The 25309-nt window shown below is 40.6% G+C and overlaps 1 protein-coding gene and 1 pseudogene across 3 annotated transcripts in view; both read right to left on the minus strand.

Moving 5' to 3' along the window:
• The window catches only part of tmeff2a (transmembrane protein with EGF-like and two follistatin-like domains 2a), a 222714-nt gene that overhangs the window by 37770 nt on the left and 159635 nt on the right, over nucleotides 1-25309 (minus strand). For all 3 annotated transcript variants that reach the window (XM_088353044.1, XM_088353045.1, XM_088353043.1), the window contains one exon: nucleotides 7018-7114. In XM_088353044.1, coding sequence (XP_088209170.1) covers nucleotides 7018-7114 — 97 coding nt within the window. The remainder of the gene's footprint in view (nucleotides 1-7017; nucleotides 7115-25309) is intronic.
• On the minus strand, nucleotides 9459-9600 carry LOC148352945 (U2 spliceosomal RNA; annotated as a pseudogene).

A 25309-nucleotide genomic window follows, 5' to 3' on the forward strand; every position in this document is an offset into this window, starting at 1 on the left:
GAAGCAGGAGAGAGCGGCAGCTGGAGAAGTACAGCTCAGCTAATGTATCCTGACATGCCTCTGTCCGTGATAGAAAAGCGTGTAAGTGATTAAGAGATGGCGTAAAAAGTGTAGTTGACTTGTTTTCCAGAGGTACGTTCAGGTGGAGACTGATAAATTAGCTCTTATTATAACATTAGTTCATCAATTTAGCGTCTCTTTATGATTAAGAGTGCATAAAGAAACACGGTAAAGCTAAAGTAGAAGTGATGAGCTGTTATAACATGAGTTCATCAATCAGGCTCTAAAACAGGGGTCCCCGCACTTTTCAATGTATGGGCTTCGTTGAAATTCCGTTGCATTTTTTTTAAGTTGATTTAAGTCATGTTGGTTGTATTGACATTTTTTAAGGTTATTGGAAAAGGTTTCAGGCAGCTATTCAAGTTTTTATGTACCCATCTATGAGTTGCTGCAAGCCCCGTTTTTTTTTTTACCTGCACTGTTAGTATTTAGTTTAAGTGAAAGATTGATCATGTTATACCGTACAATCCGGACTATAGAGCGTACCTGATTATTTGCAGACATTATTGGTTTTGTCCTTACACAAGCCGCACCTGTATATAAGCCGCATGCGCCAACATTTAAACATGAAACGCAGTCACAAGTTTATCCCAAACCTGACTTTGGTTCCCGCGATTGTAACTACAAATATAGTACAAAATCCATCCACCACAATCGGCAACATGAATGGAAAATCATACCGGTAGTTAGAATTTAATGCAAACCTTTAAAGTCCAGGTCCCGTTGAAAGTAATCCAACGAAAAAAATGTATATTTCCAAAGTTAAGGGTGGGAAAAATATATATCCACTATTGTCCGCTGCAACAACAAAGAGATTTAACTCAGCTTTACTCCACTTCCCGTCAGCCCGCGTTTGCTCCGCCCCTTCTTTTTGATTCGCTCGTAGACAACATATCACAATATGTCTCTAAAATGTATACATTACAAAAATATACAGTTGCATATTATACATGGTTACACATATTTACAAAGAAAGACGGCACACCGAGAGAGTTTTCAAAGCTTTAATAATAATAATATAACTTTCATCCCAAACCGTGCCTGTGAAAGGTACCACCACGCTACTCCTAACACGCTCGCAACGCACAAACATAGCTGTTAAAAAAAGGCGTACCACAATTGCGAAATACACGGTAAACCGTCCCCATCTTTCTCCCCATAACTGTCGCCATCAAGGGCGTCTTCCTCATAATCGGAACGAACCTCTGTCATACGGACAATTTGAACATAAACTAAGAGGATGCGGTCTACCTCGGCGCACAATTCCACCGATCTAAATTTTACCTTTTGTACTCGAGTGCCGCTGGCGGCCGTTAGAAAAATTACATAAATTGGCCGCTTCACTGAATAAGCCGCAGGGCTGAACATTCGGGAAAAAAGTAGCGGCTTATAGTCCGGAATTTACGGTATAACACATTTTCTTCATTTCTTTTTTTTATTATTAAAAATGTCTTGTGCTAATTTTTAAGCTTTCACAGAAGATGAATATCGGCTCCAAATATCAGTTATCAGCCTCCTCTCAATAATAGTAATAGTTGGTATGAGCCCTGAAAAACCCACATGAGCAGATCCCTACTCAGAACGGATTATTGCTGTATCTCAGGGGCCTACTTTATAAACAATTTTTATGTTTAGACTGGGGGTACCAGGGGCTTTGAAAACATCAACTAATTACCATATCCCCTGCCATAGGACAATTTCAACTCATGATCCCCACCTCAGAACGGGCCCAACTGTATATACAATTGTTATGTTTTTACCCGGTGTACCAGGAGTGTGGAATGCATGAGCTAATTAGCATAAGTTCCTATCCCCAGGTATATGGCAATTTCACCTTGAGAAGAAAATATTTTGAAAAGATTATATGGTCTTAAGAGTTCTTTTCAGACTTTCATCAGACTCAGTGGGAGTCGGACTGCAAACGGGTCACTGACAAGTACCTGATGTTTCCTGACCACGAGAGCGAAACAATATTTGGAAATTAGCATGATTGCATGTTAATTAGCCAACATTTGCAAACCATTCATGCTGCTTCCAAAAACGCCTCTAATAAAGTGACCGCACGCCGCTGAGAAAATCTCAGTTGCGTTCTACAGACAATTGGACCCCAGAGCTACTTTGTCACGCATGCTTGAGGCTCAAAGTCGTCACCGGCGTTGATTGCTTTTAATTGATTTAACAAAAGCGAGCATGAAGCATACAGCTAGGTAGGGTGTTCCAAAATTGCCACTAAGCTCATGTTAGCATTAAGCAAGCCAGGGCCTTTCGTTAAAGGGGGCCATGTTCATGTTAGCTTTAAGATAGCAAGGGTCCTTGCAAGCACAATACTAACATGGCGGCTAAGTCAATGGTACTATCACATGAGCAACCTTGTTCCAAAATTACAGCCACGTTAATGTTAGCATTTGATAATGGTGCTACATTTATTTTCACTTAAAGGTATTCCCAAATTCTAAAGCATACAAAATGTGAGAAAATAGTACATGCTTTTTGCAAAGAATGTATGTATATTTCTTTGGTATAATCAAATTATTTTCCGATATAATGCATTTTCAAGACAGCCTGTCTTATTTTTGACCTCCTGAGCTGTGAAGTCATCAGAGTAACACAGGCAACCTGGTAACCCTGTCACCATATTGATTTAGGTGTTAATTAGTTGAAGATGTTATGAGTGTTTTAAGGCAAGCTTTGGTAGTTTTTGAGGAGAATGCATAGGCGTTGTGTTCCAGGTGGATGCAGTAATCATCATCAACTAAAGGCAAGCAGGCAATATGAGGCTAACTGGCAAAAATAACACCAGAGAGCTAACCGAGCCAACCAACAACATGCAGTAAACCAACAGTGAAAAACGGCTATGGCAACAAGTAGAATCCAGCTAGGACGAACCCAATAGACAGGGCAGGCTAACCGGCTGCTAAAGAGAGTTTACAGGGGCGGTCAACGCCAGGCTGGTTGACCAAAAACAGTCAGTAAGCAGCCAGGCTAACCGGGAACCAACAACGAAAAGCGGATACCGCTACAAACACGCGCCAAGTCGGGAATAAACCAATGAACACGGGGCAGGCTAGCGAACTGCTAACGGGGGCTGACCTGGAGCAAACAAAACTGGAAACCTTTGACAGCCTTGATGCTAACGGGTAGCTAACCAGACAATATAATACCCGAGACATGCGGTGAAAAACACAAAAGAAAAGCTACAATTGCCGACCTAAAATGAGGCAAAGACAAAAAGCAAATGCACAGTGTAACAGCGTGAGTTAAATTTGCCTCACAAATCTGTTGTATGTTGCTTTAACGGGACTTGCGAATTTTAAGTCTTGTTTTTATCCAATGGCGTCACAGCTCGAGAGAATATGAGCCAAATTGGTCAACTTTAAGACAGAATTTCTCAGGTCCTCCGGCACATAGAATATTTTGCAACAAATGTGCATTATTGTGGGAAGGAACACTGCAAGTTCTGTGACTAATTGGAAAAAAATGATATTTGATGTTTTTTTAAGACATGCAAGTGAGTTAACTGAGTTAGTTATCAGCTCAGCTTGTAATATACCCACGTTGACATCCTGATACAGGATTCTTAAACTAGCAACCCAAATTACTTTTCAGTGTTATTTTGTCAGGCTTGTTTCTAAGCTGGCTTCACACATACAGAACGTTTCAGGTGTTTTTTGACAGCGCTAGCTTTCCGTGTTAGCTAGGGAAATTAGCTTTTCATGTTGAAACGGGGAGTGGATCTTGGTTATTACCCTGATTAGTCCTCACTTGATTGACAAACTGGCAGTTGCTTTGATTGGAATCAGACGCTCTCCAAATAAAAAAGTCATTTTAATCACAATTTTTTTTTCAAAGGCAAATGTCGGTGTCCCGATGGAAATGACTTCTCCTCGCCAGGAAAGGATCTGTCGGAATATTAAACACGACTCTTTTCAGCTTCAGGAGGCTTCGGGGACGATGAAGTGTACTTGAGCTTCCCGCATGGCAATAAGGATTACAAAGAGACCATATTTTTCCATCGTGTCAATTGTGTTTGTTAACGAGACGCATGATTGGTAAGACTTGTCTTTTAGAACCGAAGACGGTGTGCCATATGCTTATTTGTTTTAAAGCGGGGCCCTTGTGGATTCTTGATAAACAGTGCTTCCGGAAAAGCGGTTTGCGTTTCCTCGGGCTGTTCGCTAACGGCGATCCTCATGCTGCATTTTCTGGCCTTCATTTGGGTTCTCCTTGCCTTGATTCCGATATCTTGTTAACATCTTTCTAATAGTAGTTAGTATAGTGTATGGTAATGCATGGCAAATGTTGTCTGATGCCCTATCGAAAATAAATGGGACACGCTGGATGGCAATGAAAGGCTTTGTTGACTTAGCTCAAGTGGGTTGAAAGTAAATTTTATACCTAGTCAAAATGATGCAGGAGTCAAGGGAAATAACAACAGAAGCTTCTTAAGACAGTCAAAGTTACTGTATATCATTCCTTTTGAAGGAAGGAAATAAAAACAAAGGAGTAAGCAAGGACTTTGACGAGTCTAATAAATATACACAAAAGGCTAATGGAAACATGAAAAAAACTCTTCATTGGAATATTCACAGTCCAAATTGGATATCTATGCTCGTATACACAACCTTGCGTAGATAATGCGAATACAAGCACTATTCTGTGGGTATACACAAACGCGTAATCCGAATATGAAAAATTTGATCAATCATTTTGATCTGAAAATTCGCAGTTGAATATGCAAAGATTCAGGTATTCTGTACTTGCTTGTATACACAGCCTTACATAACCAAATATAGGCAACATTCTATGGGTGTACACCAACGAGCGATCCATATATGAAAAGACTAGTTAAGTCATCTTGATCGGAATACATTGGTGCCTCTACTTACGAATGTCTCTACATACGAACGTTTCAGGTGACAAAGTACCTTATCTTGAAAATATTGCCCTTAGTTACTAGGTCAAAGCGACAGTACAGTATTTGACCAATAGCAGAGCAAAGTTTTCTGAACAATAGACAGTAATAGCGCACCCCCTAGTGACGCTTTTCACTAACTGTCCTAGATCAACAAACGGGCTATCGCTTTAAATCTGCCTGGCAACCAGTGCGCATGCGTGATCCCAGTATGCTCTTTGTGTCACCATCACAGTTTAGAGTTCACAGACGAGGAGGAGGGGTTTCCTGCAACACGCAGTCGTCATTCAATCAACCGAAATTGAAGACATTTTAGCAACATTTCATGAAGTCGCGGAATTTGTGGAAAGGAATTTCCCAGAAAAAGTGTAAACAAGTCAGGCTATCGCTACGCCTGCCTTGCGGATTTCCGACGGGTTGACAAAAGCTAGCCAAAGCGGATGTCATTGGATCGGTTTTTCAATAAACGCGAGGTAAAAAGGTAAATGAATATTTTTATTTTTTTCTTCTTCGTTTTTTTTACATTATGAGCCTAAACAAACAAACAAGTGATAAAATTATGAAAACACAAACTTAATTATTTTGATCGGAATATTCCGTCTGAATATGAGAATTTCCTTATATCTCTGCTTGTGTACACGGGTTACATAACTTGAATATAAGCAATATGTTGTGGGTATACACAAACAAGTAATCCAAATATAAAAAACTACCTCTCTCATCTTGATTTGAATATTCACAGTCCAAATATGAGCATTTTCGGATATCTGTGCTCGTATGCAGGGCCTCACATAACCCGAATAGCCGCAATATTCAGATTTTAATCCGACAATTCCCAGCACAAAAACCGACTGATTGCGATTTTCATTTCTTTCTCGTATGCGACAACGCATGCAAACGAGTCGATCAAGAAAAACAAAGAAGCCCGAACGTACGTGCTCATAGTCGCTCGTGGACTTTTCTTTGTGCAAGCCCAATCGGTTCGGGCCTGACATTGGCGAGTCCTGTAAAGACGGTAATTGGATTTGCGCAACGAGCACAACTCTGCTTTCTCTCGGAGCCCCGTCGCCGTAATTGAGGTTAAACCAAATGGTCAGTCGTGCACCAAACCTCGACGGATGCTGAAAATGTTCTCATACGAGCACTAACTCATCAAAGAAGTTCGAATTCGGGTGAGGGAAGGACGACGTGGTCGTAAAAACTGAACTGTGGCATTATAAATCCCATTGTAATGGAAAGTAATTTGATTAAATGCAGCAAAATGGTTATTAGCTCGCTCCTCGTTGGCTAAAACAAAGATCGTTGAGTGACAAAACAAAAATTTAGTTAGATGTCAAATTTTAAAACTGGAGGTTTTTATGAACTTGTATTGTGAACCTTTATTTTTAAAAATTCTCAATAATTAAATGAATGTATAAGAAAACCTAGCAAGGAGTCATCAATACAGCCCAGAAAATTATAGGCTGTTCCCTGCTCAGTCTGATTTATTTTTTCCAGAAGTGTTTATATATTTCCAGTGTGCGGCAGTGTTCTGAGGTCATGGGATCAAACCCTCCTTTGTGGAGTTTGCATGTTCCCCCCTGTGCTTGCGTGTGTTCCCTCCCACATTCCAAAAATATGCATGTCAGGTTAATTGGCCGGTCCAAATTGTCCCTAGGTGTGAATGAGTGAGTGAGTTGTCTGTCTCTGTGTGCCCTGCGACTGGCTGGCAACCAGTTCAGGGTGTCCGCTGCCCACTGCCCAAAGATAACTGGGATGGGCTCCAGCACCCCCGCGACCCTACTGATGATAATCAGTGCAAATAATGGATGGATAGATGTATGTATTCGATTTTTTTTTTTCATTTGGCAACAACAAAAAGAGTCATAAACAGAAACTTGTCTCAAGATATGTTTTCACAGTTCTGTGTGTTTGTTTAGGGTTGTGATGGCCCTCACATGAAAAATGAAATATCAACTCGTAACAGGAAGCAGAACCTTTTAGCACATTCAAGGTCCGCATTGAAAACTAAATCCACGATTTTTGTTTTTTGGAAATTTACTTACCAAACATCTTCGGCATCCACATCACACTCGGCCCCAAACTGGCAAATGTCACAAGTGGAAGTTTCTTTTTGGCCCGCCTCCGCTGAGCCTTCGCCTCCTGAAAGCAAAAAAAAAAAAAAAAAAGGGAAATGAGACTTAAAAGGGGAATGGTTAAGGTTTAGAGGCTTAGGGTTAGAATTTGGAGCTAAAGGTTAGAGTTAAGGGCTTAGGGTTAAAGCAGTTTTATATATGTCCACTGGATGGCGCGTCTCTCAACACACAGCACACAGTAACTGTATCTATCTGACTTTAATCAACCAGAAAACATTGAAGAATCTCATCCCAATGTTATTTTACATAAAATAAGTCACAAACGCGCTGTTTTCTAAATAAAAAATAGCACCTGGGTGTCTTTGCAGAATGTTAAAGAAGCTTTAGCTCCTTTCTTAAGAGATATGAAATCTAACAGCGAATTTCCCATATTCAGGTTAACATATTAACTTAAACAATATCAGATGGATGTATAGTAATGAAATAATTTAAATCAGTGTTTGTATACTACTTTTGTCACTTACCAGTCTTCAACTGTAGTGGAAATGTTTTTTTTAATTTTTTTTTACAAATGCGCGATATATAAAAATTACAAGAAATTATATCATAGTGAAGTAAAAAGCATTTTAAAGAAAAAAAAACCCTCAGGAATCGTTTCATAATCAAATCGTACATGTCAGAATCACAATTTAATTTTGAACCCCCAAAAAGACCCCGAGCCCTCCAGAAAAGGCACACGTTTTATGCCATTCATTTACTAACCTGGCCCCTGTGAAAATGTTTTTTTTACAAATGTGGTCTCCATAAGTTTGACACTCTTGATTTAAATCAAGTTAGAGTTTTTTTTTTTTTTTTACTCGAATGTATGTTAGTGTCACGGTTGGCATGGCGCCCAATTGGCCCCGCCTGTTTGGCACCAGCTGCAGCCTGTCAGTATTTAAACTCAGTCCTGTCAGTCCCCTTTGGTTGGTCCGTCTGCGAATATCCGGTTTTACACGCAAGCCCTTTTTCGCCTGTCCTGTGTTTTTGCACCTGTTTTACTCCCGCTACGATCTGTTTGATCTCGACCACGTCTGCTTTCCCGTCACGAATACGACCCATTTTCTGATATCGACCACGTTTTTGCTCTTCTATCCCGGCTACTGACCCGTTTTTTCCGTTCCCGACACCGATTGCCATGGAAGTCCCACTTCCGCGTCCGAGCAACCTACTCCCCGTGACCAGCGATCTCCGGATCGTGTGTGGACTCCTTTCTCTTCTTCCCGATAAAACTGTGAGAAACGTTACGTGAGTGGGTCCTGTCTCCATTCTGGTCCTGAGAGTTAGATGTTGTCTATTGTCTTGTCCATTGTTTATTAAATGACAGTTTTTCTTGTTTAAATTAATTTTGACTCTGCTGTTTCCTCTATTAATTTTACCACTCATCAAACCTAGAACTAGTCCAGTAGATTTTCTTCCCTCTGCCTAATACAGGTCTGTGCAGCCCTTTGAGACTCCTTGTGATAAGGGCGTCACATATAAACATGACTTGACTTCTCAATTATTTTCTGCCATGCCCTACCAAGGAAGAAAAACAACTCTTGCATTAGCTTTAGTGATCATTAGTGTCTACACTTCCTACTCTGCGCGATGTGCAAAGCTTTACTTCTCCTTCCCATTGATCGCACACCCTGTCAAAGAAAACACCACTGCCCCCTAATGTAGTGGAGGTGCGATCGCTCTTTATTCTTGGACAGTCAAATTAAAATGTTCACTATGGACAGAGCTTTGAACCCCCCTTCTATGCTATAATCATTTATTCATCTGAAATAGTGAAAATGTTTTAATTTGTAGATCTGTGGTTGTTAATTTGTCGCAGTTGTATATATTGTGTTCCTGATATCTGAGACTTAAAAACACGTTTTCCACTTCGGACACAAACAAGAAATTCATGTACAGTGGAACCTCGGTTTTCGAACGCCTCTCAGTTCGGACAAATCGGTGTTCGACCAAAGATTTCGAGAAATTCTTGCTTCGCTGTTCGGTCAAAAAAATCGGAGTTCTAGGGTGAGATGCTGAGCGGCGTACGGGTGTTTTAGCCGCTAATTATTCCCCCGAAGAAGGTCGGTGCAAGCAGGACAGGTGAAAAAAGACAAGTTGTTCGTAAAAATATTGCCTTTAAGAAAGACATAATAGCTAAATATGAAAGAGGTGTACGATTTTCCGATCTTGCTAGTGAATACAGCATGGCTAAATCTACTATCAGTGGGGGTTTGGGGTTTTTAAGGGTTATTGTTCTATCTTCGTTATTCATTATCCATTATCCGTTATCGGTCAGTTCATAATACGCTACAAAGCCTAAGAGCCGGGACACTTACTCTCAGCCAAAAGGCCAAGCTAAGGTCCTAGCCCTAAAGCCTTGATGCGATCATTGCGAATGCACCGTTCCCGGAGGTACTGCAATACCGGGCCGATGCGTGGAGTGGACAGAGCAAGCTCTTATTCCATCTCCGGATTGCAAAAATCAAAGCTAGCATAAGTTGGCATCATTTCCTGTGGCGTGTGTTGAGCAAGTACAGCCTGTCCGTTATAGTACACAAATTTAGAACCACAGTACGATAGTAAAGAATAAGGAGGCTGTGAAATCGAGTGATGCGGCTAAGGAAGTTAGCGCTATAAGCAAGCAACTGCCGCAAGTTTTGGAAGAGGTTGAAAAACTTTTGATGATTTTTCTCTCCCCACCGTCCACCACAAAGGTAAGAAATCCTATTCATAATCCTTTTTTAAATTTTTACATGTTCATGTTAGCGTAATCTTTTGTATGGAAGATTACGATAACGCGAACGTACGATTAGCCTGGGTTAGCTTTGTTTACGTAAAACATTCAGGGTGTTGGAACGGAGCTCCCTTTCCAATGAAGCGCTAGCCACTTTTTGTGGAGACCCGGGTGCTAAATGACGTGTAAACTACCGTATTTTCCGCACTATAAGGCGCACCTAAAAGTCTTAATTTTTTTCAAAAGCTGACCATGCGCCTTATAACACAGTGCGCCTTATATATGGCTCAATATTAAATTCGCAAGGTCTCGCAACTTACTCAACGGCCGCCGACTCGATTTTACCCCGAACGTGGAGTAGTCCGCGGTGTATGCTGGGATTTATATACCGGCGTTTCATTGGCTAACCAATGTGTCAATCATCATTTGAATCGATCACTATTGGTTGAAGTTATTCGGAGCCTCGGATTGGCTAGATGGCCAAAACAAACCCTGCAATCAGCCGAGTTTAGCAATGGCGTAGCAAGTCCGCGGTGTATGCTGGGATTTATATACCGGCGTTTCATTGGCTAACCAATGTGTCAATCATCATTTGAATCGATCACTATTGGCTGAAGTTATTCGGAGCCTCGGATTGGCTAGATGGCCAAAACAAACCCTTCAATCGGCCGAGTTTAGCAATGGCGTAGCAAGCTTGCTACAGTACGCCATAAAGAAACATGTTTCATTAGTCTGTATTTGTAAATATTCTACTCTCCTGGATTTACTTCACTCACGGTTGTAAGAAGACCATGATTGCGTATCATTATTGAACGTGAGCACTTAGGTGAGTTATGCGGCTTTATATTTTCCCAGTATCTTGTTTTAGAACGATCTTGATGTTGCTGTGATGAGTTGAGTGAATTAAACTCAATTCCAAGTGTTTATTGTCATAAGCACAGTAAAGTTGTGAGCGAAAAAGAAAATAGAAACACAGAAATGTTTGGCATTTCTTGAATCCCAAGACTTCAACCTTCCGAATGATATTTGAAATGACGCATTTAAGTGACATCGTACGGACACCGCATCCGCACGTGTCCACGACACCGCATCCGCACGTGTCCACGACACGTATTTGCTTCTTTGCAAGCTTTGGGAATGTTAAGGGGGTAATCAGTTTGACTGAATCATCTGACTGTTTTGTCGACGTTCCCATTGTAGCGCCTTATAATCCGGTGCGCCTTATCTATGGAAGATATAGGACCAAAAACTATTTTTTGGGGGTGCGCCCTAAAACCCGGTGCGCCCTATAGTGCGGAAAATACGGTACCTGATTTTCTTTATTTTTACACGTTCATGATAGCGTAATCTTTCGTACGGAAGATTACGCTAACGCGAACGTACAATTAGCCTGGGTTAGCTTCATGTTTACGTTCATGTAAACATTCAGGGTGTTGGAACGGATTAAAACGATTTTACATTACTTTTAATAGGAAAAAACGATTTCGGTGATTGAACAAATCGGTTTTCGAACAGGGTTCTGGAACGGATTATGGTCAAGAACCGAGGTTCCACTGTATTTGAGAAACACTGGCCTAATAGTGTAGGAACTACATAGGGCTACATGGTGGTTAACCGATTAGCACATAGACAGTTCTGAACATTTTCTCCAGGGATTTATAGAGCGCTATTCCCATTTTGAAATGCTTCCCAGCAGCAAATCTCAGGTAATCAGCACTAGACAGAAATGATATATTTGTTCTCACACTATGTCCCCTCCCCTACTCGAGATGGGTCGGGTTTACGTTTGAAAAGATTGTCTTCTGGCGCCGCTCATCCATCGCTCGCTAAGTCCTGCTGATCTTCTCGGACTGCCTCTTTTATTCCGTCCTGCCGATTTTCTCACAGTGTGCTCACTGCCGTTCAGCTTACGCCGGCTTAGGGACTCTGCCGGTGAGGGTGAGGATTGGGGGATGGGACTGTGCAAAGGATGGAGGGTGGGGGGGTCTTTGACAGCTAAAAGAAAAGGCAATTTATATGATGTGAAATTGCATTCCCCGGGCATATGATAGTCCCAGCACACCTTCCTTAGCGGGCTCCTTCAACGCGTTCTATTTCTAACGTCGCAGTGGGGGGCAGAAGGGGTGTCAGACTCCGAAAACAAGGCGAAGGGGGCGGAACTTGGCATCATTTCCCCGTGTCGTGTATTTAATCTCCCTGCCACGCAGACACCCACACCGCTGCCGTGTGGGTCCCTGGTGTTGCCTCTTTCATTTTCCTCCTTTTTGATTTTTAACGCTTGTTATTTCTTTTTATCCCCGTGACACACCTGGGAAAAAAAGAGAAAAAAAACTCTCGGTGGGAAGCATGACCTGATTGGATTAAGTTAGAGTTTGTGATGATCCGGCGTTTAACAGAGTTTATTCAAAATTTGGAAAGTCAAGGACCGTTGGCTTTCTTTTGGTTTGACTTTTGTGTTCAAATCTTGCTACTGAGGGGATGAACGCTTCATGTATTATTTCTTGTGATCCCCTTGACCAAGCTACCTAACTGAATTAAATTAGAGTTGACACAGAACCTGGACATTTTTCGACTAGTTAGGTTTCTTTGATTATGCCCTGCGAGCAAAGCGAGGTGGTGATACTATTTTTGTCAGGGATATAAGTGTATATATACTGTATATACATGCTTTGTTTGTCTGTTTTTACACAAAAGAAAAAGGTGAAGAAGGTTATATATGACCAAAATCCCGCAAAGGCAGTCAGGGAGGTTGCCCTAGGCGTGAAAAAAGTCCAAAAAAGCTGACCGAGCACTTTTGGTTTTGTTGACATTTTTTCAGCTAAAAAGAGCAAGAGGATGACTTAACAATGGCGTTTCAACTTCCAGTCTTCAATGGTCTTTTGTTTATTTCCTTGGATATACAATATGTGTGTAAAATTACACATTAAGGGTATTCATATCCTGATTTCAGGATTTTGTTCTCCATATAGACTCTTAGTATCTGAGTTTTCTGTTCTCATGTGCCAATGGCACACAGCCATTCTAGCATAACAATTGTGTTCAAATCTTGGCACTGGAAGCCTGAGCACTTCATGTTTTATTTCGTGTTATTCTATGAGCGAGAAAAAAAAAAGAGAAATCATTCTTAGCTGGAACCTGATTGGATTAAATTGGTGATGACTGGTTAGCTTTCTGTGGTTTGACTTTTGTGTTCAAATCTTGCCACTTAGTAGTTCATGTTTAATTTGTTGAGATGCCAGTAACACATCCAAGGACAAGCGACCTGATTGGATTAGGTTAGGGTTGACTTGGAATTTGCATGGTCAATGACTGGTTAACTTTTTTAAATGGTTAGCTGAAACCTGATTGGATTAAGTTGGTGATGACTGGTTAGCTTTCTTTGGTTTGATTTTTGTGTTCATATCTTGCCACTGAAGACCTGAGCCCTTTGTTTCATGTGATCCCTGTGACAAACCCAAGAAAATAAATTTAGAATTTTAGGCAGATAATGAATGAATGAATGAAAGGTGTGAATGAAGCACAATCTGGTTATATGAGGTTCGGGTTAACTGGGAATTTTTAAGGTCTACAACGGCTTTTGTGTTAAAATCTTGCCACTAAGGCAATGTTTAATTTATGTTTTATTTCTTGAGATCCCTGTGACACCCCCAGGAAGAACAAGGAGGAATTTTCAGTTGAAACAAGTGATGAACCCAAAGTTGAAGGCATCCAAACATAGATCCCCAGTAGCTCAATGCAGTATGAAATGCAATGTTTATGGCATTACCATTGGTTTGCCCCTGATAAGTTTAAACTTTAGTCATAGTCAAAACAACAAAAAACAGCGAGTAAAAATAGTCAAAATAACGAATTGCAAACTATAAAATCTTCCACTACAACCCAATCCGAGTTTTGTTCAACAAATCCGACCCTCACTCTTATTCTCCAATCTCCAGTGTAGGGGTAGGGAGTCATTGAGACTGACCACTGCCACAATTGGTCATTACTGAAGCCCTGATAAAACAAGGTCTTTTTTAGTAGCCGGCACATAGAAAAATGGCGGCGTCCTCAGATGAATAAAAAACACCAGACTACAACCCCTGTCTGAGTTTTGTTCTACTCACAAAGTGCTCCAACAAAACAGACCCTCGCTCTCATCCTCCAATCTCACAACAACAATTACGATCGGCGACAGGGACGTCCATTGTTCGGCGGTCCTCAAATCCCTCATAGTCTCGTCCCCTTTGTTCCTACATCTGCTAAATCCCCCGGAATCAAGAGACACGGCGGATAATGACCGACATGATTAGCCTTGATAGCGCTCTTGCAACAACACGCAGCTAGATCACGTAGCATCGATCCATGACCAGTCTGCATCATTTTCCTCTACTTCAAAAAAACAAAAAAAACAACAAGCAAGGTCAAGATATAAACGACCGAAAAAGCGAGGACTACATTTCTGGAGAAGATTAAGGCGACATGATAGCAGATTAGAGGAGATGAGGTGGATAAACATTAAAAGGACAGAGGAGCGGCAAGCAATAATCAGACGCAGAGGTGGTGGAGGGGGAAACCCGTGGCGATTAATGAGCTTCGGTAATCCGATGAGTGCCGTCCGGGCTTTGGTCATGCTGGGAGCGTGTGAAGAACTTATCGGCGTTGGAATGTTGCACACTGTGCTTTGTTCAACTAGAATGACCTCAGGAAAAACCTGAAGGGTTGGCCGAAGCGAACTAGAAACCTTCTGCATCCAAAGGACCGACCAAAATTTCTCAAGAGTCCATGGTCATTGAGCTTCCACTGGTCAAGTACATGAGACACCCGGGATATGGCGTCCCTACCTTACAACGTTTCCACGTTAATGGTGTAGAACACACGTCATAGTGAAAGAACGCGGGTTAGATATGGCCCGTGCGAAGGTTTTCTACAGCCCACTGAGATGATCTTGATACATGATTGGACACTGGCGTACATAGAGCAGGAACATTTTTTTCACACTGTACCAAGTTCCTCCGTGTGGAAGGTATTGTTTATGGTTAATACATTTTTGCACTCCATCGCATTTCAATCCATTTCTTTTAAATAATACATATATGTGTTGCAGTAATGTTAAAGTTTTGCCATTATTTTTTTTTCTTGGAAGTCAATAAAGCCAACTTTGCTAAAACAGACACACTAGGCTACTAATTGTGCTTGAATAATGACTTCTAGCATCGATCTTCTATTTGAAAAAGAAAATTGACAGTGAATGCACATAATACAGACCCTGTCATTGGCTATATTAGCATTAGCAACTTGCATTTACATGTAGTGTTGCTCGAATAAAACATTGGAATACTGAGGCCAAGAATGACATTTTATTTGCCTCTGTCTCGTGTTTTCGGATCATGTGACCATTAAAGATGGTGATTACGAAGTGCTTACATATTTACTACCGCGCGGAAATAAAATAAAAATGAGGTGAGGTTTCTTTCTGTTTTTCTGCTATTGGAGGTTCCTGCAGTAATGGACCAAATTGCATTTGCTTGTCATCGTTTCTCGTGGATTAAAGGAAACTCCACTGACCTGACATTGATGCATGTGTAGCGATGAGAGAAGTGTAGGATTTTTGATGGATAACATTCGCTGCTGTTCAATTTAAATGTATAAACTGATGACTTGATTTGTGGGTGCAAAAATAGAATACCGTGAGTACATTGCAAACATTGAATAAAGTACAGACTGAAAGTATCAATTTGCTCCTGTTCTGTATTACATGAATAATGTCACTGTAGTGTATTGTATGTGTGTTTTTGTGCTCAAAGTGTTCTTATTTACTTGACCCTGGACCCCCCCCTAGACTGTCCATCCATCAGGGTCTCACAAAATCCTATAGAAACACTGTCCAAAATGTACTATAATTCTACTAAACAACTCTACGTTTGCCCACACACTAAGTTATATCAACACAATGCGGATCCGTGTCACGGAGGCATGAACTCACAGCACTGAGTCCAATATCTTCAGATCAGAATCATCCCGGTCCTTAAGTGGATATAATCTGAGAAAAGCACAGAGCGGATATCCGCATCTGCTCAAACAAGACAGACAAACACTCCAGTCAACTCCGGTGAAAGAAAGCCTGAGGTTCTAAGTGTCATATTTCAATAAACCATCATTTTGATGTGCTTCTGCGAGCATAAGTTCCGATCCTCTGCTTTTGTTTTGTTTCCCTGACGTTATCTGAACCACTTCAATCAGCCCCTAAAAACAATTTTATGCATCAGAAAGTCGCGTATGTGACCTGGCAAATGTTCTCCTGCATGAATGGTCTTAAAGTCCGGTTGACAGAAGATAATTTTGTAGCTTTCACAAACTTTCCCCGAATCGGGCTCCAACGATGAGTTGACATTGAAGACAAAAATCGATCATAGAATTTCGTTGTTGACTATTGTTATTTTTGTACGAATCTGAAGTATGTTCAATAAAAGATGTTTTTTTCACTGTTCCAATTTTTGTTGTGTTTACTATCATTTGCCATATAATTAAATCAACTTAATGCTAAATTTAAGAATAACTCAATAATTATTCAATCTTTCGGATAAGTCTTACAATGGTGACTTGTCAACTGTTAAAATACGTATTAATTTGTGTATAATGCACTTTTTTTAATCTTAAAAAATAACTTAAAGTTAAGGTGCGTGTTATACATGAGGTTTTACGGTAGTGCAATACCGTATTTTTAGCAATGAATGATCGCACACCACAATCGCAAAACTTTGGATGCAATAGGAATCGAACCTAGGTCGAGAGTGCTGAATCCAAACCACGAGCCACCAGTGATAAAAATGACATATAATAAGGCACTACATTTTCTCATTATTACACTAGTTTTATTCAAGGTATCAGAGACAAATGTTAGAGAATGGAGTAAACAAAAATTCGTCCTCAAAGATATGAATTAACACAAAATACCATTATGAGGGGAAACATTCTTGGACTGAGATGCATTGTACAAATACAGTAATATTCTTCCGTAAAATCTGTGTATAGCGCGCACCCACACCTTGAGTGTTTTTCTAAATAAAATAAAAATGCATGCTATACTTAAAGAAATACGGTAAATCAACTTCACCCTAAGAAACAAAATAATTATCTGATTATTCGACCAATCATTTAAAGAGTCGGTGACTAGTTGATTATTAAAATACATATTTATTTGTGTATAATGGTCTGTCTTTGTACTTTTTCTTCTTTACCTAAAAATGATTTTAAGTTAAGGTGTGCGTTAAACATGAAGTTTTATGGTAGTGTATCAGTCAAAAAACATCGCAAACCACAATAGCACAACTTTGGATACAGTAGGACTCGAACCTGGGTCGAGTGCGCTGAATCCAAACCTCTAACCCACCAGTGATATAAATGACATACAATAAGGCATTAGATTTTCTCATATAATAAAACCTTTTATCATTCAAGGTACCAGAGACAAATGTTAGAGAATAGAGTAAACAGAAATTAGTCCTGAAAAAAATAAATGAACACAAAAAAGCATGATGAGGGGAACAACTGAGATGCATTGTACAAATACAGTAATATACTGCCGTGAAACTTTATGTATAGCGGGCATCCAAACTTTAAAAAAAAAAAAAAATGCACGTTATACTCAAACAAATACGATAAATCAACTTCATACTAAGAAAAAAAATCATTATCTGATTATTCAACTACCCGTGCTTGCGTGGGTTTCCTCCGGGCACTCCGGTTTCCTCCCACGTTCCAAAAACATGCATTTCAGGTGAATTGGCCGGTCCAAATTGTCCCTAGGTGTGACTGAGCGAATGCATTGTCTGTCCCTGTGTGCCCTGCGATTGGCTGGCAACCAGTTCAGGGTGTCCCCTGCCCACTGCCCGGAGATGGCTGGGATGGGCTCCAGCCCCCCCGCGACCCTAATGAGGATAAGCGGTACGGCTGATGAGATGAGATGAGATTTTAAAATGCTCGGTGACTAAGCGACTCTTAAAATAGTGGTTAATTGCAGCCCTACTGAGAACACGAATCCGATCCTCTGCGTGTTCCTTCTATTATCTGAACCACTTCAATCAGTCACAAAAAACAATTTTATGCATCAGGAAGTGACTTGTGTGACCCGACAAATGTTCTTTCGCATGAACGGTCTCAAAGTTCGGTTAACGTGAGACAACATTCGGATCGTTTGGCGTCCTTCCCGTGAACGACGTTATCGCCGGGAACGCCGAAAACGAGAACATAAAAGACGATGCGAAGAAGTGGAGCACTATGGCGAAGGCCTCGTCCGGATGATGAATGAAGGCTGAGGGAGCCCCGGGAAACAGACCACGACCTTGCTCGGGAATTCATCGGGGAGAAGTCAGCCAGAGGAGAAGGATGAGTGATGAATCCGGTACGGTGGAGTCCCGGAGATATCGGCGAGGCAACACCGCAAATCGACTTTTCGCTGCACAATCTTTTTATATCCTATAACAGTCCTGATCGCCGATTGGTTACAGCCATGCAATGATTGGTTACGACCATGCAATTTTCTAATTTGTGTTCCTTCTTCGTATTTTTGCCTTTTGCTTTTGGAATTACTGCAAACAGTGGGGCCTGCTGTGTCATCGATATGACACACCAAAATAAACCACCTAAGAAAGACTGTCAGCACAAAAGAACGTGTAATTGAAGCTTTCATTTCCTTCTTCGGATGGTGAAATTTGCAACAGTAAAATACAATACATTCAGACCATGTGCTAATACTTATGCATAGTAATAAAGAGGAAACTAAAGAGCACACATTTTACACCTATCTGAACTATTACAACATTTGGTTGTTTAATGCATCATATAAACACTTACGACAATGCCTTTTCAATCTCTCAATATGGATGGAGATGGATTGGACATGCAACAGTCCTGTCTGCCATTGTTTGTTTACTTTGAGCTGGCAGAACCAGAAGTTACGCAGGAAACCCGGGAGCCGTATTATTTTGCTACACTTTTCAACTTAAACCTCAAATTAGCACTAAAAAATATGTAAACCAACTTCTTAAGGAAGTTTCATCTGTTTTAACCTTGTGTTATATCTAAAACACAGTAACTAACTTCTTAAAAGAAAAACAGTATGGACAACACAAGGCCCGTAGCCAATAAATACAGTACAAAATATTGTTCCGCCAACTTGCTAAATCTTAAAGAAACACACTAGGAAAAACGTGGCCGTTGTTTTAATTTTGTGAGGTAGAGCATGCCAAAGACCATGGTTAAGAGGGTTACTTTGCAAATGTAACTTTGGATGTAAAGTAATCCAATACAGTGAATGTTGAAAAATGAAATTGGTAACGTAATCCCAATATTATATTTTTAATTAATATAACTAGATTACTATCGATTACTTTTGAATTTCTCCGATACCAAATATGCTAATAAAGACCAAAAAACAATACAGATAAAATCAATTTTGTGCAAGCTAAATTATCAATATGGATTGGTGGATTTGGAACAACAATTAACTGCAAAATGCAAAAAGAAGATAGTCAAATTTACTATACGTGCTTAAACGCATCACTGCATACGTTAGCAGCCTCACAAAACTGCAGGCGTGTGCCAATTCAGCAAAATAAGTGCTAAATTGAAAGGGAAATAAAATACAGAAGAAAAAAGAAAAGTGCTTTTACATACAACATTTTGTGATAAAAATGCATTGGTGGATAAATTGATGGCCTGGAAAATCTGCGTCGTGACTTTCTGGACTAGTTTGCAGGCTGCACTTTCCGGACAAATTTTCAACATATTACCTAGTATTTATTATGTTTGTGTATTGTAATGCTAAATGTAAATCACCCTCGTCATCCTGAAAGGGGGATCACCACTTGTGAGGTACCTTCTCAAGGTTTCTCTTTTTCCTCACGCTGAGGTTTTGAGTTGTTCCTTGCCCGCATGTTGGTTTAAGATCAGGTAATTGTGTCATTGTAATCCTGTGCAGTCCTTTGAGACATTTTTGTGCTTAAGGGCTATACTGGACTGTCTCAGAAAATTAGAATATTGTGATAAAGTTCTTTATTTTCTGTAATGCAATTAAAAAAACAAAAATGTCATACATTCTGGATTCATTACACATCAACTGAACTATTTCAAGCCTTTTATTATTTGAATATTGCTGATTTTGGCTTACAGCTGAAAAAAACTCAAAAATCCTATCTCAAAATATTAGAATACTTCCTCAGACCAAGTAAAAAAATTATTTTATAACAGCAAAACTAAATCAAACATTTGAAAATGTCCATTGATGCACTCAGTACTTGGTTGGGAATCCTTTTGCACGGATTACTGCATCAATCCGGCGTGGCATGGAGGCAATCAGCCTGTGGCATTGCTGAGGTGTTATTGATGCCCAGGATGCTTCGATAGCGGCCTTCAGCTCATTTGCATTTGTAGGTCTGGTGTCTTTCATCTTCTTCTTAACTATACCCCACAAATTCTCGATGGGGTTCAGGTCAGGGGAATTAGCAGGTCAATCAAGGACAGTGATGCCATGGTCAGTGCACCAGTTACTAGTGGTTTTGGCACTGTGGGCAGGTGCCAGATCATGCTGGAAAATGAAATCCTCATTTCCATAGAGCTTTTCAGCAGATGGAAGCATGTAGTGCTCTAAAATCTCTTGGTACACAGTTGCATTTACTCTGGACTTGATGAAACACAGTGGACCAACACCAGCAGCTGACATGGCTCCCCAAACCATTGCTGACTGTGGGAACTTCACACTGGATTTCAAGCAACTTGGATTTTGCTCCTCTCCAGCCTTTCTTCAGACTCTGGCGCCTTGACTCCCAAATGAAATTCAAAACTTGCCTTCGTCTGAAAAGAGGACTTTGGACCACTCTGCAACTGTCCAGTGTTTCTTCTCCATAGCCCAAGTCAGACGCTTCTTCCGTTGTCTTGAGTTCAGAAGTGGCTTGACCATGGGAATACGGCTATTGTAGCCCATTTCCCGGACACGTCTGTGAACTGTGGCTTTTGATACCTGGACTCCAGCTTCAGCCCACTGTCTTTGAAGCTCCCCCAAATTCTGGAAGCGGCTCTTCTTCACAATTTTGTTAAGGCTGCGGTCATCTCTCTTGGTTGTGCAGCGTTTCCGGCCACATTTTTCCCTTCCAACAGACTTTTTGTGGATATGCTTTGAAACTGCACTCTGTGAACAGCCTGCTCTTTGAGAATTTTCCTTTTGTGTCTTACCCTCCTGATGGAGGGTATCAATGATGGTCCTATGGACAGCAGTCTTCCCCATACTTGTGATTTAGTTTACTGAACCAAGCTGAGTGTTTTTAAGGCTCAGGAAACCCTCGCAAGGTGTTTCAAGTTAATTAGATGATTCAGGTGATTAGTTGAATAGCCTACTTGTATACTTTTTCATGGTATTCTAATATTTTGAGATAGGATTTTTGAGTTTTCTTAAGCTGTAAGCCAAATTCAGCAATATTCAAATAATAAAAGGCTTGAAATAGTTCAGTTGATGTGTAATGAATCCAGAATGTATGACATTTTTGTTTTTTTAATTGCATTACAGAAAATAAAGAACTTTATCACAATATTCTAATTTTCTGAGACAGTCCAGTATAAATAAATGTGACTTGACTTAATCTATATCTGTCTCTCTTGTGTCAGTGATTGAAATGATGACACGATTCGTCTTTCAGCGCATCACGTATACAAAACATAGTTTTAAATAAAATCGTAATCCCGTAAAGTAATCCTTATTTTAGATAAATGAACCTGTAATTTGTTTACGTCTTTTTTTCTGTAACTAACGGATTTAAGGGCAGGATGAAAAATCAATTCATTACATACAGACGCTCCCCCACTTACGAACATTCGAGTTACAAAAAAAGGTAGATACGAAAAATATCCAGACATCGCTGGAAGTTAGATTTTGTATTGTGCGCACCTTTTTTCCGAGTACAGGACAGCACTGTAGTGCTAGTTTTCGCCGCTACTATACTGTACCTCCAGTGCGCAAAGAACTTTGACAATTTTATTGTATAATATCTCATGGATCCATCTAACATGTTTGGTGTAAAGTGTAAATAAAAAGTAAGCTGTTTCTTTTGAAATGAAAGTGGAATAAGAAAGCTTGACGCGGTTGAGAAAATGGTTGGGTCACTTTAACAAAACAGGTTACTTACACAAACCTTAAACATACAAAATATAGCACTGAAGGAACTTACGAACAAATTTAACTTACAAACAATTGTCTCGTTGGTAAGTAGGGCAGCGTCTGTATATCGTGATTTTATTTTTTTACGGTTTTTAAAAATTTCCGTTTCTCCCCTGAATCTTGTGACATCATATACGGTATGTAAAAATGCAGGAGGGCAAATGTAAGTGGAAAACGGAGGAAGAAAGCGAGCAACGAGAACTAAGGCCAGCATCCATAAATTTTAAATCCAAAGTATGGACACATTTTGGTTTTTACACAGTTCCCGGGAATACGGAGCTAGACATGACCAAAATATCTGCAAACTTTGTTGCAGACCCGTATCCTACCTCTGTTACGTTCTCATTGTCTCAGGTAACAGGGATTGGCTCTAGCAGGGTTGGGTAGGGTTACTTTAACTTGATTACTTTCAATTACTTTTGGATTACTCCAATACCAAATATGCTAATAAAAGACAAAAGAAACTATCCATCTATCTATCTATCTATCTATCTACCTTGGTCATATCCCTCAAGAGGGGTGACCGACAGCAAGACAAACACATACAATAACAAAGGAAATAAATAGCAAAAAAAAAAAAAAAAAAAAAAAAAAAACCCACATACACACACATTTTTGGACCATGGCCAACCCAATTGCCCAAACACCCAAACAAGTTAGGCACCTCGGCACCCAAGTTGGTCATGCTTTCGTCCCTCCAGATGAAATGGGACACCAGAAAGCGGCCCTGTCACTCGGATCAGGGTGAAACAACACACTCTTTTGTTCAACAGCGGGGTCCAACAGCTTTCACTGGTTTACCCCTGCCGCATCATACGGGTTCCCAGCCCATCCTTAAGAACGCGTCCACAATCCCACTACCCTTTCACAACACCTCTCCACTCCTTTCTATCAAAGAAACTAAATATGAATAAAATTATGACTCACAACACGTGGTAAGCTTTCTCTCCTGGCTTTGATCTTTTTGATCTCCGGCAAAACTAACATAAAATGCGACAGAAAACAATAAATCCAAACAGCTTGCCAACATCATTTTTGCCGTTCCATGTGTTCCGTTACTCCCCAAGCCTGCACAAAATTAAGTCATTTTATTCATATTTAGCTTCTTTTGTCTTTTATTAGCATATTTGGTATTGGAGTAATCCAAAAGTAATTGAATGTAATCAAGTTAAAGTAACCCTACCCAACCCTGGGCTCAAGCACCCTCGCGACCCTACTGAGGATAAGTGGTGCAGATGATGGATGGTTGGATGGATGTCTCAGGTAAAATTAATGTCAACTTGCGAACTAACTCACACAGACTGACGTGCATAAGAATCGTGATCAAAAATTCGAATAAGCACCTTAGTATTGCAATACAATCGAACCATGACGAAAGCATATCGTCCTACCCCTAAACAAAATAAAACCCAGGCGAACACGTTATCGATATTTGCTCAATGCTCAAAACCATGCGTCAGAACCACCCGACTGGTGTCTATTCGGGGCCAACGTAACCCAAAGAGGCAATCTTCCCGTCAAGCCACGGGCTATCCACGAAAGGCGATCTGCCCAAAAAATCAACACGAGCCCAAGGGCCGATAATGGCCCCGTTTCGAACGTTACCCAATCGATAGTGAGCGGCCTCGACGGGGGAATTATCCGCTGGTGCTGCCGATCATTTCAAAAAGGGCCAATTAAACGGCAAAACCCATCAATTAAAGCCACAGAACCGACGGGTCAGATACATGAACAGAGCAGATAAAAAAAAACAATCTATATCTCTGCTACAGGGGTGTCAAACATAAAGCCCGTGGGTTGGATCAGGCCTGCCAAAGGTTTAAGTCCGACCCGCAAGACAACACTGAGAGAAGCGCAAGAGAAAAATGAGGTGAAGCTATAAATCTGTCCACTTGATGTCATCAAATCAAAGCACCACTCCCAAATAGCTGTATTTCTCTTTCTTTCTTTCTTTCTCTCTCTCTCTGTTTCTCGTTTGTGTCACTTATTTTCTCTTCTCTCTTTTTCTCTCTCTCTCCCTCCTTTTTGTATCTCTCTCTCTTACCTTTTTGTATTTCTCTCTCTCTCTCTCTCTTTTTCTCTCTCTCTCTCTCTCTCTCCTTTTTATATCCCTCTCTCTCTCATTTTTGTATCTCTCTCTCTTTGTATATCTCTCCTTTTTGTTTCTTTCTCTCTCCTTCCTGTATCTCTCTCTCTTTTGTATCTTTCTCTTCTCTTTTTTGTATTTCTCTCTCTCTCTCTCTCTCTCTCTGCTATTTGTATCTCTCTCTCCTTTCTCTCTCTCTCCCATTTATGTATGTATGTCTCTCTAACTCTCTCTCTCTCTTTCTCTCCCTCTCCTTTTTGTATATCTCTCTCTCCTTTTTGTTTCTCTCACTCTCTCTCTCTTTTTTGTATCTCTCTCTCTCTCTCTCCCCTTTTTGTATCTCTCTCTCTCTGTATCTCTTTTTTGTATCTCTCTTTTGCCTTTTTGTATCTCTCTCTCTCTCTCTCTCTCTCTCTCTCTCTCTCTCATTTTTGTATCTCTCCCTCCTTTTTGTATCTCTTTCTCTCTCCTTGTTGTATCTCTCTCTCTATCTATCTCTCATCTCTCTCTCTTGCTACTTCTCTCTCTCTACCTCTCTACCTCTTTTTCTTTTCTCCCTCCATCTCTTTCTTCTTCTCTATTGAAGTAGTTTGGCCCCCGAGAGGGTACTTTTTCTAGTGTGTGGCCCCCAAGCTGAAATGAGTTTGACACCCCCGCTCTAATAGACATCAATATTGAAAAAGATGACGGATGAGACGGCGGCGAGAAAGCCAGGATTCAATTTCTATTCCTTTTGTTCCTGCAGGAGACCGTATCGCCGCTCACAAAGTCATTTGTCAGCCGGCGGGCTCGGAGGCCCGGTCCGAAAAAACTCAGCCGAGGGCGCTTGTTCGGCTGAAGCAAATGGCAAAATGAATTAGCCGCTAAAAAGAAGGACTGACATCAATAATGATGTCATCGGTGACTCGCTGTGCGGGATTGAATAATGAATAACATTCGAAATAAACTATTCCCGTGTGGACAATTGAGTGGACAGGCCTGGAATTGGGATAATAAACAATGTAGGTCATCTGGGTCCAAAAAAACAGAAAGAGGTGGTAGAGAGACAGCGGTTCTGATATATTGAAAGTTAAACAATGAGGTCAGACAGACCTTAGTTTTGGAATCTCATCTCATTAGCTGCACCGCTTATCCTCAGTAGGGTCGCGGGGGTGCTGGAGCCCATCCCAGCCCTCTTCGGGCAGTGGGCAGGGGACACCCTGAACTGGTTGCCAGCCAATCGCAGGGCACGCAG

The sequence above is a fragment of the Urocampus carinirostris genome, chromosome 14, assembly GCF_059441175.1.
Source record: "Urocampus carinirostris isolate Australia breed hairy pipefish chromosome 14, RoL_Ucar_1.0, whole genome shotgun sequence".
NCBI classification, from domain to species: domain Eukaryota; kingdom Metazoa; phylum Chordata; class Actinopteri; order Syngnathiformes; family Syngnathidae; genus Urocampus; species Urocampus carinirostris.